We start from the raw sequence: 16,000 nt of genomic DNA on the forward strand, positions 1-16,000 counted from the left end.
CTGGGTTTTTTTTTTACTTTGAAAAAATAATATTTTCTCTAAGCCTGAGGTTCATAAAATAACAGTGTCTCCTTCATACAGTTGTTGTGGAATTAAGGAACACAATACAAGTATAAGCTTTCCTTGACTTGAAAAATGCTCTAAAATGAGAGAGCAACTAATCCCTCTTGGAAATTTTTTTCCTTTTATATTCTCATTTCAGTGTACTACTATAATGTTCATCACTAATTCTGTCTTTTTACTTGAAATTGCACATGTTGTTAACCCTTTTGCAAATGTGCATTATTTTAGATTGTAAACTGTTAGAGCTGTCTGCAGCTCTGCTTGCATTATGCTTAGTAGAAAAAATATATAATTTTATGATAATTATGGTTATTTATTGTATAGTCTACATTTCAAATGTATATTCTTTTTCTTTCTTTAGATGGCCAAGAAGAAATTCTCTGGATTAGAAATTACTTTGATTGTCCTCTTTGCTATAGTTACAATAATAGCTATTGCCCTAGTTGTTGTTTTAGCAACTAAGACACCTGCTGTTGAAGGTAAATAATTTGAAAATACTTATACATTATAGTGAGGTTGAGATAAAGTTTACTGTATAATAATTATGGATCTTGAAAACTAGTTTATAATCTATGTGCGATCTATACAAGATGAAATACTTGAAGAAAGATCTCAGGTAAGTTACAGTTACTCCAACTTTTTCTAACCATTATATTACAGATATTTCAATGACGTGCCATTGCAATTAAGAAACCCATATGCTTTGATATTAATGGCCTAGCTTTAGAACTGGTAAATAGGCAAAAAAACCCCAAAATATTAATAAACAGCACAGTAATCTTGTATAGTTACTAGTAAGGTTCTTCTAACTAGTGGGAAATCTCATTAGTCGGGTTTTGCTCTAGCTTTCAGACACTTGCAAGAGGGGTTAGGAAATTTAAGGGGATAACCTCTTTGTCATAGACTTTTTTTTTTTTTCAAGAGTGAGGTCATATGAGAGAAACAGAGAGTAGGTGAAACAGGCTTGAAGTGTTTATCATTTTTTCCTGAATATTTATATCCTAATTTAGAGCTGACGCATGCTACTTTCATCCACCTGATCTACTTTTTCTTTCTTCATCATTCTATCCTAATTAAATCAGAAGTGGAAAATGTATTGCAAATTATCTTCTAGTCTAACAGTAGTTAGTGTTTTCTGCTGCCTCTTGTCTTGTTTTATATTCTTCTAGTAAACTGAAAGCTTGCTATACTATGAAGCAATCAAATTTATCTTCCCCATCTCTGGTTGCTAGAAAGTCCCTCTTTATTATATAGAGTTGGGGTTTTGCTTTTTTTTGCTATTCTCTTCTTTCTCTTCTGTTTTAGTATCTTCTTCCTCCTAAACTTTTTGTCTTCTTTAATTCTTGTCTCCTTCTCTGCATCCTCTCCCCATATATATTCCCCATACATATTTCTCCATCTTCTTTCTTCATCTCTAAAACACAGTTTATGAGTATGGTGCAGAAAACATTTTGTTTCCTTTTGAGTCTGTCTTTTAAGACCTTCTGTGAATATACTTTGATTCTCTTAAGGAACAGTCAAAGGGCTTTTGGATCATTTCCTTTCGGTAATTAGGACTTGAATTTGTAGGGTTTTTTTAAGTTATGTTTAATTTTCATTATATATATATATATTTGTGTTTACTTTCAATGTATTTGTTACTTGAAAATTAAATTTAAAACCATGTTTTGTTTTATTGATCTGTTTCTGTCTCAGAAATCAGTGATTCAACCCGAGGCACATGCCCAAGTGTACTGAACGATCCTATCAACCAGAGAATAAACTGCATTCCAGAACGATCTCCCACACAGGTCTGCAACCAAAGTCTTTTATATTTTTATGAATAGATATATAGTATGATAATTATATTAAGATAATTATTCAATATTGGATATATTCATATTTTAAAAAGTATAGCCATTTATTAGGCCACATTTATTTTTATTTATGTATGCACAGATGAGAGATAATGGAAATTACTGAGCCTGCTTTTATGTACTTCAGTTCAAAATAGCCACTTAATATTTTTCCATACTTAAAAAGCTATTATTAAATTTATAATTTTTTATGAAATTCTATCCTCTCAAACTACTGCTTAAAAGTATGACCTTTGATAAATATATAAATTTTAAGAAAGAATATCTACACTCTATTAAATTGTTTGTGATGATGACATTAACAAGAAGAATCTGTGGAAAATAAAGTAACATTGATTCTTGTAACTATTTTTAAAATTTTTCAAACCATTTATTTTTTTATTATTTGGGGAGAAGGAATTCAACTGGAGCAAATTAAGTGTAAATAAATGGATTCACTTAACCCTAAATTGACTCTTCCTTAGTCATTATAACTTGTATGGGATTAAAAGGTCAATGAGTGAAGATGTATATGTGTGTATTCCCATTTTGTGATGTTTATATCAAAAGTCACACATTCTTCAGATTCTGTTAGGTAATGACCCTCCAAAATGCTCAGTTCCCATTGAACTATCATTTTTATAACATGTATGCATGTGTATGTGTGTGTGCACGTATGTATGTGTGTGTGTATGTGTGCTCTGTAGCTCAGTCGTGTCTGAGTCTTTGCGACTCCATGGACTGTAGCCTGCTAGGCTTCTCTACCCATGGGATTCTCTAGGCAAGAATATGGAGTGGGCTGCCATTTCCTCCTCTAGGGGATCTTCCCAACCCAGGATTGAACCTGCATCGCCTGTGGTTCCTGCATTTACAGGCAGATTCTTTACCATTGAGCCACCTGGGAAGCCCCTGTGTATATGTGTACCTGATGCCACTTTGATGTTAAAAATGGGAGAGAATTTAACATGTGTACCATTAACTGGTAAACATGGAGATTTAAAAAAATTTTTTTCAATGCAAATAGCCAAGAAAAAGGGCTCACAAGTATTCAAATTACGAAAATATGTTACACTATTAAACTTAAATATTAAATAGATTTTTTATTATACCAATGTTGACACACATCACCATGTAACTCAAATTTTACTATAAACATATATAATTTTTCTTTCCCTTCATGTAGTCTTTCCATATAGATCATAATATTAAGGAGAATTTATTATTTTACTTTATACATTAGATGTAATGGCAGCTACTAGTTGCAACAGCTAGCATATGAACTAGTTTAAATAGTATAAATCATATCAAAGTAATAATTATCTGGAAATAAAGACCTTAAACATTTTACCTAGGCTTAAATTTGGGACCATCTCTTCTTTATAGCCTCACTTGCAACTTGATACATAATTGGTGCACAATAAATATTTTAGTTCTTCTGCACTGGCTACATGGCAACAGAACAGACTATAATTAATTATCTGGAGGGCAGGAATCTTGAAAATAACATGACCTTATGATAATGTGTATTCATATGGAAAATTGATAAATCACAACTCAGAGCATCGATCACTGATGTAATTCAATTCATCAAATATTTACATTTCTTCAAAGTGAAAGGAACAAAAGAATAAATGATATTTTAGCACATACATATTTGAAGAAATAATGTTTTTTAAATATTCATTAATGCAAATCAAAACGACTATGAGGTACCATTTCACGCCAGTCAGAATGGCTGCGATCCAAAAGTCTACAAGCAATAAATGCTGGAGAGGGTGTGGAGAAAAGGGAACCCTCTTGCACTGTTGGTGGGAATGCAAACTCGTACAGCCACTATGGAGAACAGTGTGGAGATTCCTTAAAAAACTGGAAATAGAACCACCTTATGATCCAGCAATCCCACTGCTGGGCATACACACTGAGGAAACCAGAAGGGAAAGAGACACGTGTACCCCAATGTTCATCGCAGCACTGTTTATAATAGCCAGGACATGGAAGCAACCTAGATGTCCATCAGCAGATGAATGGATAAGAAAGCTGTGGTACATATACACAATGGAGTACTACTCAGCCATTAAAAAGAATACATTTGAATCAGTTCTAATGAGGTGGATGAAACTGGAGCCTATTATATAGAGTGAAGTAAGCCAGAAAGAAAAACACCAATACAGTATACTAACGCATATATATGGAATTTAGAAAGATGGTAACAATAACCCTGTACAAGACAGGAAAAGAGACACTGATGTATAGAACAGTCTTATGGACTCTGTGGGAGAGGGAGAAGGTGGGAAGATTTGGGAGAATGGCATTGAAACATGTAAAATATCATGTGTGAAAAGAGTTGCCAGTCCAGGTTCGATGCACGATACTGGATGCTTGGGGCTGGTGCACTGGTACGACCCAGAGGGATGGTATGGGGAGGGAGGAGGGAGGAGGGTTCAGGATGGGGAACACACATATACCTGTGGTGAATTCATTTTGATATTTGGCAAAACTAATACAATTTTGTAAAGTTTAAAAATAAAATAAAATTTAAAAAAAAACACAAAACAAAACCAAAAAAAAAAAAATAGAGACCAACATATATAATAACAGCACTAATCCTATGATTCCTTTAATAAATGTTTTATCAGACACTTTGTGCAGCTCGAGGTTGCTGCTGGAGGCCATGGAATGATTCTGTTATTCCTTGGTGCTTCTTCGTAAATAACCACGGCTATAATGCTGAGAAAGTAACATCAACAAATGCTGGTGAGAAGTGTTCTATCATGGTGATCCAACATATTTTAAGTTGAATAAAAAAAGTATATTTAAATTTTTTCTTTGGAAAAATATCTTAAATAAAATCAAATAGGAACATGTACACAAGAATGTTCAAATTTGGTATGTTAAGAACTTATTTTTTTTCATGATTCTATCTTCCAAATTAAAAAAAGAAAAGGTTATTTGTGAGACCTACAATAAAATTGGAAAAAATATGAAAATATTTAGTGATTACTAATCATTATAAATAAAACCATAATTCATACAACTTTTTTTTCTTCAAGGAGTTGAAGCCAAATTAAAAAGGAAAGCTTCACCTACACTCTTTGGAAATGACATTAACAGCGTTCTCCTCACCACTCAAAGTCAGACACGCAATCGTGTGCGGTTCAAGGTTTGGTTTTTTAGTTTCCTAAAGAAAAGTTAATACTAAATAGCATGTTATGAGTATACCCTCTAACCCACCAAGACATTTTCCCTCTTAATAAATGTCTATTCCAAAGAAAAGAACTTATTGGACCAGTTACTCCACTTCTCTGAGCCTTCTTCTCAGATAGAACACACGAACTAGCTCCTCTGGCAGTAGTTTTTAAAGAATTTAATAATATAGTTAGCGTAAAATATTTGATAAAGTGTCCTCAGAAGAACTAACACTCAAAAACTGTAGTAATTTTTGTTATTGAACTACAGACTGTGATAAAAGATTAGTTTAGAATTTAATTTAAGGAAGCTGTTAATTGGTCCATGTGTGACACACTCACTAGTTCTTTTTACTGGTGTCACTTCTAGTCATGATTTTAAAGAAACTAATTTCTGCTTTCTTTACCAAATTGTTTGCCAGTATGGTCTTTTGGATTGGCAGTAAAAACAATATATCCTTTGCACAATAACTTGTAGCAACAATTTCACAAAAATTGTTTTTTTAAAACAAAATTCAAATTACTTTCAGGACTTGTTAGTGAGTGATCATCAAAATACTGCATGGATAATTAATAATTAAATTCACAAAAATCTACTATTTAAGAATCAATATTTAATAATAGTCTCATGATTTTTTATATTGGTCAATAAAAATTATATATGATATAGTACCTTTATAATTAACTAATTCTATTAATTCCTTAACAGTATTACAATTTATTCTTTGCATAGCCATTCAACAATGTAAGTTAAGTTTATGACTAGATTAATAACTCTTTTATAAAATCATTAGATTTATTGTTTTGTATTTGGAACTTGCATTTAATACCTAATTCAGAACTGAAAAATTTAGTAACAGTTTTGAATCAAATAATGCTAATTTTAAAATATCTTTGCAGATCACTGATCCAAATAATAAAAGATATGAAGTTCCTCATCAGTTTGTAAAAGAATTTAGTGGAACTGCAGCTTCTGATCCACTGTATAATGTGGAGGTTATACATGATCCATTTAGCATTAAAATTTCTAGAAAAAGCAATAATAAAATTTTGTAAGTAATTATATTTATGTAAGTTTAAATAATTGGTCAATTTTATTGTATTATCATAGAACCACAAAAGTCTCATTTTTAGGGCATTTTCAGAAAGAATAAATTTCCTTCCAAAAGAGGGTGGGTGTACATGTTTTTAAATATTATAATATCAAAGAAGCTTTAATTTCTTATGGATGAAATGTACCAGAATATGAAGTATAGAATGGGCCAACCAAAGTTGAAATGAAGAGAGCCTCTGATACAATTTTAGCCTTGCATATAGTTTGCATACCTAAAAAACCTTATATGTCTTTTTCTTGTTATCTATCATATTCTCTTTCAACTGGTAGGATCAAATAGTTACTATTCAGAGAGGGACAAATTTCCATAGTGTTGGAGAATTTTTCATTATGTGTATGAAATTAATTGAATAAATTTACACATAATAAATTTAAATAGCCATATATAATAATTTAAACATTATCTGAATGCCTTCATTATAAATGTATTTTGAGGGACATTTTTGGCAAAAAAGTTAGTAATTTTCAATATTGCTGCTCTTGAGTTTCCAAGAAAGGTTAATTGGATGATTATCAGGACTTAATCTCAGCAATTAATTTTCATAAATGTATTTTAATAACCTGAAGTTGATTTTATGTTAAATCACAAAAGAAATGCTATTTGACATTTTGCATAGTTTATATCTGATATATATAAAACATGAAACCTTTCTTTTTCAGGAAAAATGATTTTAAACTTAATTTTAATACATGTATAGAGGTATAGAAACCAGTATAGTACTACATTTTAAAACTCTGTCTCTGTAGAAAGTCAAAACTGGGTTTGAAATTTGGTTCTGCTTCCTACCAGTTTGTCACCTTGAAAACATGAGTAAATTTGTCCAAATTGTGACATTTGTGAAATGAATTTATAATAGTGGTTGTGCTTCAGTATTGTAGTAAAGATAAAAGGAGAGAGATGCGTGTGAAGAATCATATTGTTGATGATGAGGCAAATTGTGTTAGTAAAATTAACAAGTTCTGGTTATGGTACAAATCATGTGTTCATAAGAAGTAATCACAGCTAAAGACTGACCTATTTAAAATGAAATATTCTGGATGATAACATAGATCCATATTTAGTAGAACATTTTATATATTTTTAGCCCTTGTATTTATTTCGTGCTCTAGGTTTGACACCAGCATTGGTCCCCTGGTATACTCCGACCAGTATTTACAGATCTCAGCCAGACTTCCCAATGAATACATTTATGGTCTCGGGGAACATATTCATAAGAGATTTCGTCATGATTTATATTGGAAAACATGGCCAATTTTTACTCGGGATCAACTTCCTGGTGATGTAAGGAACTATATTTCTTGTTATAAATAAAATAATTATATTTGACAGGAGATAATTCTAGCCTTTTTGTAACCATCATTTTTTGTTGTCAGTGATACATATTCCAGGAGCTTCTTTACTTTAGGGATGAGGATTCATATCAAAGTCCTAAATTAACTAAATAAGTGAACAGATTTTATGAATATTTTAAAAGGTATTTCCAATTTATGAATGTTTTCCTTTGACTTTTCACTTTTATATTTTATCAACAACTTTTCAGTTACTCTTGTACTTAACGCTATCTAGGACTAGTTATTACATAAGAACACTTCCAAACACTTACCATGTTCGACATGGCTTTGTATATGTGCTGTCTGTCTATCTAGTGGACATCATGTCCTGCATCTATATCTACTTTTTCCTCATCTATAACATAGTAATCTTTCTTAGGTTCACATATTTTCATAAGAAGTTAGTTTTTTATTACTTATACACACCATTGATAGCTCATTTGATCTCACATCATAAGAAAATTTCCCAAACTCCTCCATGCAGAATTAATCTTTATTTTCTAATAGTTTATTTATATTTTGTTATGATGTCATGAGTTATTATTTGTGTACATATATTTCTGAATTTCAAAAGTATGCAGTTTTTTATGAGAAATACAATAGCATTAAAAAGCTTTTAAAAATTGATTCATGATTGCTTTGAGTCAAATGTGACTAATTTTTAAATTTCCAGTGCTACTGAAATGAATAAGTCAGTTGTTATAAAGATCCTCATTTGGTATAAAAATATTAATAAATTTTGCTACTCATCAGCTCTCAACAACTATACTGAAAAAGTTATATGAAGTGGACATCATCTTAGAATTCCTGGCAATACCTTGGGGCGAACATGAGACATGATATATAAACATTCCACATACCTGTGGCAGATTCATTTTGATACTTGGCAAAACTAATACAATTATGTAAAGTTTAAAAATAAAATAAAATTTAAAAAAAAAAACATTTCATTACCCTATCACAGATAGTTTATTTTTTTGTTGAAATATAGTTGATGAATGGCTTATTAAAACTCATTTAATCATCATAAAACATAAAAGAAAGTTAAATAATCTATTAATAGCATAATATATAGTTATATAACTGTATATTAATGTATTAATAAATAAAATAAGTTCAATGACTTTTGTGCTACAATGTTTCATATGGTATATAGTAGAAAAAATTATTATAGAATATGAGGAATAAATTACAGAAAAATACAGGAATACATAAAAGCCATTCAAGTATACTTTTTAATTTTAAATGTATTTTAAGTTTTAATTTTCAAATTTATGCCTTATAGAATAATAATAATTTATATGGACATCAAACATTCTTCATGTGCATTGAGGATACTTCTGGAAAGTCATTTGGTGTTTTCTTAATGAACAGCAATGCAATGGGTAAGAGTAATTTATCTGATAATATGTTCAAATGAGACTTGAAATGTTTTAACTGCTTTATTTATTCCAATCATAGATATATTATAACAGAGTAAACTTTGTTGTTAGTGATTTAGAATGTGAAAGTATTATAAGCAGGTTTTATAGTTAGTGAGGGCTTCCTTTATGTCTCAGGTAAAGAATCTGCCTGCAATGCAAGAGACCTGAGTTTGATCCCTGGGTTGGGAAGATCCCCTGGAGAAGGGAATGGCTACCCACTCCAGTATCCTTTCCTGAAGAATTCCATGGACAGAGGAGCCTGAGATATGGATTTTTGTGTGTCTGTTTTGGGGGAAGTATGCTATATCATGATATATAGGCACTTCCTTTTCCCTCCAGAGCAACATCGAATATATCCATGTAAATGACTATTCCCATTCCCATAGCCTTGATTGTTAAAATAAGTTCATATGCCCTGCAGATTAAAAAAACAAAGGTCTATATGGGGATAAAAAGAGAGAAGAATCATATTTCAGTTTACCATAACTCAAATAATGTAGAACCTTTTATTTTCTAGTGTTGTGAATAATGTAATACCTATATTTGATAGATGAATTAGTGATAATTAAAAAAAACTACAAAAATAATAATATTCCAGCAAGAGCAGTGCTCCATATGGTTATCCAGACAATTACTATGTTTAACATATAGAAAAATTAAAATTTTCATAGTTTTATTTTATAGAAATCAACATGTGACATGATCTTTCACTGAATCTTCAAATAGAATAACTAATTGAGATTCAACTTCAAAAAGAAATATTTTTTATTGTAAAAGGACTGATCCTCTATTCTCTGCTAAGCAGTTTCTAGGGGAGCTTTTGCCAACATCTGTAAAAGGAATATCTGGAATAACATATCATAAACCTCATATATGGCGGCATTCCACTTTTCTCCTGTATTCTTATCTTAAATATCATATTTTATCTTAATAATAAAAAACTCTAAAATTATGTGATTAATGTGAAGTACTTTAAGTAGGCATTGCAATTATTTTCTCATTACGTACATTTTTACTATATACATATGCTTTTCCAATTTTTGTTTTGTAGAGATTTTCATCCAACCTACTCCAATAGTAACTTACCGAGTTATAGGTGGAATTCTGGACTTTTATATCTTTCTGGGAGACACACCAGAACAAGTAGTTCAACAGTATCAAGAGGTGTGTTGCAGGTCTATTTTAAATTTTTTTTCTACCATACTTTTCTTTCATCTAACATATTGAAATGATTTTAGCTAAGCTACTGGAGGCCTCTTAGCTGAATGTATTTTTATACCTTACCATTTTTCAGATATGAGAAGATACTTTTATTTTTGTTTTTCTTGTACAATGACACCTAGGTATATTTAGATGTCTATATTTCTGATAACAAATCAGTTCTTGCTTCCAGGCAGCTGAGTTCAGTATTTGGATTTCTTTGAGATGTTACATATTACACTACGACTTTATTTGATGGGATAAAAAAAAATGGGGTATATTGTCTTCATTTGATAAGAATTCTGGAGGCAACTGAGTTTTAAAAAAGGGCTACTGACACTTGGTGTTAATCTACAGTAGGTAAATCCCAGTAAAATTGGCTCTGACAATCAGATTTAGAAAGGCAGATTTTGAAAACATAGTCTGAAGTGTCTTACACCTTAAACATACTATCTAAACAACTTTCATTTACCTATTAAATAACATGCTATTGTTCATGAGCCCAGGAAGGACTTTAGAAAGGTGAAGAACTCAGGACTTATTTTGAGCCTGATTCTGAATGTTTCTCCCATGTAAATTGTTATTCTGTGACTATTAGCATATATGAATCTTGGTGTTATCATCATAAAAAGTAAATACTTTTTATAGACATGCAATTTAAGAATTATGCTTATTTTTTAAATCTTGTTTTACTGATAAATCTTTTGACATATAATTCCCATTTCCTAGAATAATATCAAAAGAGAAGTAATTACTATCAAAAAGTTTAGTTATGATCTAAAAACCTAAACTAACAGTAGCTAGAGTTTTACCCAATTGAATAATTTACAAAGTCTTGCAATTCCCAAATTGCTGTTCATAAATGTGAATTTCAGAAATGCCTACAAAATTTGCAGTCTCTCTAATATGAAATCATATTTATTGTGTATGGTTGTCACATCATCAAAACAGGGGATAGCACATTTTTGAGAGTTTAAGATTTGCTTTGTGAAATATTAGTTGGGATAGTTGTCTATTACATGCTGAGTAAAGTCTGTGGTCAGCACTACCTGAACTTGAGTCATGTTTGACATGCCAATGCAGCATTCATGCATTAATAATACAGTTATCCACTTGCATACATCATTTTATGGGTAGACTTGCAAAATCTTGAATTTAAATTAAAAAAGACGTGTGGAATATAGCACTATTAATTTCAATGGGGGAACAAATTAGATAGGGAATAGACAAAAGTAACTGTTTCTTATTTGAAGAAGAACAAGCTATCCTTTCTGTACAAATTAACTCATTAGTGGTGCCAGGATGTCAAAATTGAAAACTTTAATACGTTTGAATGACCAGATCATTTTATACATTTTAAAGATGATATATACATATAAAGTATAAGATGAAAAGTACATAAATTAACATAATACGTAGCAACACCTATTTTATATACTTTTATGAAAATAAATTATGTGATATGTATAACATACACACACACAAATTTCAATCACATGTCTAAATCTTTAAAATTTTATGGAACATAATATGTTTATGAATAGTGTAAACATATTGAGTTTTGGCAGAGTTTTATTTGATACCAAGTTTTAAAAGATAAATTTAGTGCTTAAATTGAAGAAAATACAATGACTTAACATTAGTATTTTAAAAAATTTTTAAATAGTAGTTTTTAGACGTACATGATGAAATCACAGTTCTTTCCCCTAAAATGTATATACCTTAACGAGAGAAAAGCCATCATGCCATATAAAGTTATTTGTGTTAATACAACCTAATACTTCATTTTTAGTGAAAAAAATAATATCAGTTGCACTCGTATATCCATGTGAAAAATCCTGTGCTCTGTTGTTGTGATAAGACACTGGTGGTCTGTTGCAAATATGCACTGAGCCTGCTTGGGCTAACAATGTGGCAGGAGAAGGGCCCATGTGGTCCTTGGAGGAAGGAAGAAACCAAGGCCCTACATGTGACTGTCAAAAGTAGCTTATGAAATACTATGTGGGGAGCCTTGTAGGCACATATTTTATTAATATTTTTGCAAACTAGGAGAGAAATAAGTGCCAAATGTAACAGAATAGGAATTGTAAATTCCTTTTCTTACATGTTATCATTCATTCATTTTGTTGCTACAGGAAGTGGGAATGCAGTGGGACAGTTTTCTTGTTCTCTAATATCTGTAATGCTATCGTTTTATTCTTTTCTTTAACTTTTCATGCACAGCAAAATACACTTTTATAAATGCTACCTTTAAAGTGCTACCTTTCTGATGTTTTAACACAAAATAAAAGATGAGTGACTGAACATAGACTTGCTAAGTGTTTCATAAGACAATTCTAAGAGAATATCCATTTTAGAATGTAGATACCACAAAATCTTTGTTTAATATATGTAGTTAAATTCAAAGCAATACTAGAGATACAGCAATTAATATTAGTATTAGTTTCTAATGTTCGTCATTGAACATAATTAAATATCCATTTACTTCAAGTTCATTGGACGACCAGCAATGCCAGCTTATTGGAATCTTGGATTTCAGCTGAGTCGCTGGAATTACAAGACACTTGATGTGGTGAAAACAGTGGTACAAAGAAATCGGGAAGCTGGCATACCATTTGTAAGTAGGATGAAGGGTTTGTGGGAATATATATAAAGTTAAATATTTTCACATGAAAATAAATGCAGGGCATTTTCAGGATTACCATATTTGCCAAATATGAGTTCAGTTCAGTTCAGTCACTCAGTCGTGACCAACTCCTTGTGACCCCATGGACAGCAGCACGCCAAGCCTCCTTGTCCATCACCAACTCCTGGGGTTTATTTAAATTCATGTCCATTGAGTCGGTTATACCATCCAACCATGTCATCCTTTATTGTCTCCTTCTCCTGCCTTCCATCTTTCATAGCATCAGGGTCTTTTCAAATGAGTCAGTTTTTTGCATCAGGTGGCCAAAGTATTGGGGTTTCAGCATCAGGCCTTCCAATGAATATTCAGGACTGATTTCATTTAGGATGGACTGGTTGGATCTCCTTGCAGTCCAAGGGAATTTCAAGAGTCTTCTCCAATACCACAGTTCAAAAGCATCTATTCTTTGGCACTCAGCTTTCTTTATAGTCCAACTCTCACATCCATACATGACTACTGGAAAAACCACAGTCTTGACTAGATGGACCTTTGTTGGCAAAGTAATGTCTCTGTTTTTAATAAGCTGTCTCAGTTGGTCATAACTTTTCTTCCAAGCAGCATGTATCTTTTAATTCATGGCTGCAGTCACCATCTGCAGTGATTTTGGAGCCCCCCCAAAATAAAGTCTGTGACTGTTTCAACTGTTTCCCCATCTATTTGTCATTAAGTAATGGGAACAGATGCCATGATCTTAGTTTTTTGAATACTGAGTTTTAAGCCAACTTGTTCACTCTCCTCTTTCACTTTCATCAAGAGCTCTTTAGTTCTTCTTCGCTTTTATGACATAAGGATGATGTCATTTGCATATGTGAAGTTATTGATATTTCTCCCAGCAATCTTGATTCCAGCTTGTGCTTCATCCAGTCCAGCATTTCTCATGATATACTCTGAATATAAGTTAAATAAGTTGGGTGACAATATATAGACTTGATGTACTTATTTTCCTATTTGGAACCAGGCTGTTGTTCCATGTCCAGTTCTAACTGTTGCTTCTTGACCTGCATACAGATTTCTCAGAAGGCAGGTCAGGTGGTCTGGTATTCCCATCTCTTTCAGAATTTTCCACAGTTTATTGTGATCCACACAGTCAAAGGCTTTGGCATAGTCAATAAAGCAGAAGTAGATGCTTTCCTAGAACTCTCTTGCTTTTTCCATGATCCAGCAGTTGTTGGCAATTTGATCTCTGATTCCCCTGCCTTTTCTAAAGATAGCTTGAACATCTGGAAGTTCACAGTTCATGTACTGTTGAAGCCTGGCTTGGAGAATTTTGAGTATTACTTTACTACCATGTGAGATGAGTGCAATTGTTCGGTAGTTTGAGTATTCTTTGGCATTGCCTTTCTTTGGGATAGGAATGAAAACTGACCTTTTCCAGTCTTGTGGCCACTACTGAGTTTTCCGAATTTGCTGGCATATTGAGTGTAGCACTTTCACAGCATCATCTTTCAGGATTTGAAATAGCTCAACTGGAATTCCATCACCTCCACTAGCTTTCTTCATAGTGATTCTTCCTAACGCCCACTTGACTTTGCATTCTAGGTGAGTGATCACTCCATTGTGATTATCTGGGTCGTGAAGATCTTTTTGGAAAGTTCTTTTGTATATTCTTGCCATCTCTTCCTAATATTTTCTGCTTCTGTTAAGTCCATACCATTTCTGTCCTTTATTGTGCTCATCTTTGCAAGAAACATTCCCTTGGTATCTCTAATTTTCTTGAAGAGATCTCTATCTTTTCCCATTCTATTGTTTTCCTTTATTTATTTGCATTGATTACTGACAAAGGTTTTCTTATCTCTCCTTGCTCTTCTTTGAAACTCTGCATTCAAATGGGTATATCTTTCCTTTTCTCCTTTGACTTTCACCTCTTCTTTTCATACCTGTTTGCCAAATATAGATATAGGTTCATTTCAGTTCAGTCGCTCAGTCATGTCCGACTCTTTGTGACCCCATGAATCGCAGCACACCAGGTCTCCCTGTCCATCACCACCTCCCGGAGTTCACTCAGACTCACGTCCATCGAGTCAGTGATGCCATCCAGCCATCTCATCCTCTGCCATCTCCTTCTCCTCCTGACCCCAATCCTTCCCAGCATCAGAGTCTTTTCCAATGAGTCAACTCTTCGCTTGAGGTGGCCAAAGTACTGAAGTTTCAGCTTTAGCATCATTCCCTTCAAAGAAATCCCAGGGCTGATCTCCTTCAGAATGGACTGGTTGGATCTCCTTGCAGTCCGAGGAACTCTCAAGAGTCTTCTCCAACATCACAGTTCAAAAGCATCAATTCTTCGGTGCTCAGCCTTCTTCACAGTCCAACTCTCACATCCATACATGACCACAGGAAAAACCATAGCCTTGACTAGACGGACTTTTGTTGGCAAAGTAATGTCTCTGCTTTTGAATATGCTATCTAGGTTGGTCATAATTTTCCTTCCAAGGAGTAAGCGTCTTTTAATTTCATGGCTGCAGTCACCATCTGCAGTGATTTTGGAGCCCAGAAAAATAAATTCTGACACTGTTTCCACTGTTTCCCCATCTATTTCCCATGAAGTGATGGGACTAGATGCCATGATCTTTGTTTTCTGAATGTTGAGCTTTAAGCCAACTTTTTCACTCTCCACTTTCACTTTCATCAAGAGGCTTTTGAGTTCCTCTTCACTTTTTGCCATAAGGGTGGTGTCATCTGCATATCTGAGGTTATTGATATTTCTCCCGACAATCTTGATTCCAGCTTGTGCTTCTTCCAGCCCAGCGTTTCTCATGATGTACTCTGCATAGAAGTTAAATAAGCAGGGTGACAATATACAGCCTTGACGTACTCTTTTTCCTATTTGGAACCAGTCTGTTGTTCCATGTCCAGTTCTAACTGTTGCTTCCTGACCTGCATACAGGTTTCTCAAGAGGCAGATCAGGTGGTCTGGTATTCCCATCTCTTTCAGAATTTTCCACAGTTTATTGTGATCCACACAGTCAAAGGCTTTGGCATAGTCAATAAAGCAGAAATAGATGTTTTCCTGGAACTCTCTTGCATTTTCCATGATCCAACAGATGTTGGCAATTTGATCTCTGGTTCCTCTGCCTTTTCTAAAACCAGCTTGAACAGATATAGGTTATTAAGCTGCTTATTAATGATGAAGTATACTTTATGCCCATAGTCAATGCCCAGGT

The 16,000-nt window shown here is 32.9% G+C and overlaps 1 protein-coding gene across 1 annotated transcript in view; it reads left to right on the forward strand.

Annotated features, from left to right (window-relative positions):
- The first annotated feature begins 424 nt into the window (after window positions 1–424).
- The window catches only part of SI (sucrase-isomaltase), a 109,691-nt gene continuing 94,115 nt past the window's right edge, over window positions 425–16,000 (forward strand). Inside the window, exons 1-9 of the mRNA XM_055570341.1 lie at window positions 425–542; window positions 1,759–1,853; window positions 4,535–4,652; window positions 4,949–5,058; window positions 5,984–6,135; window positions 7,308–7,479; window positions 8,815–8,914; window positions 10,005–10,117; window positions 12,645–12,770. Coding sequence (XP_055426316.1) covers window positions 425–542; window positions 1,759–1,853; window positions 4,535–4,652; window positions 4,949–5,058; window positions 5,984–6,135; window positions 7,308–7,479; window positions 8,815–8,914; window positions 10,005–10,117; window positions 12,645–12,770 — 1,104 coding nt within the window. The remainder of the gene's footprint in view (window positions 543–1,758; window positions 1,854–4,534; window positions 4,653–4,948; window positions 5,059–5,983; window positions 6,136–7,307; window positions 7,480–8,814; window positions 8,915–10,004; window positions 10,118–12,644; window positions 12,771–16,000) is intronic.

Source organism: Bubalus kerabau, chromosome 2, assembly GCF_029407905.1.
Source record: "Bubalus kerabau isolate K-KA32 ecotype Philippines breed swamp buffalo chromosome 2, PCC_UOA_SB_1v2, whole genome shotgun sequence".
Lineage (NCBI taxonomy): Eukaryota > Metazoa > Chordata > Mammalia > Artiodactyla > Bovidae > Bubalus > Bubalus kerabau.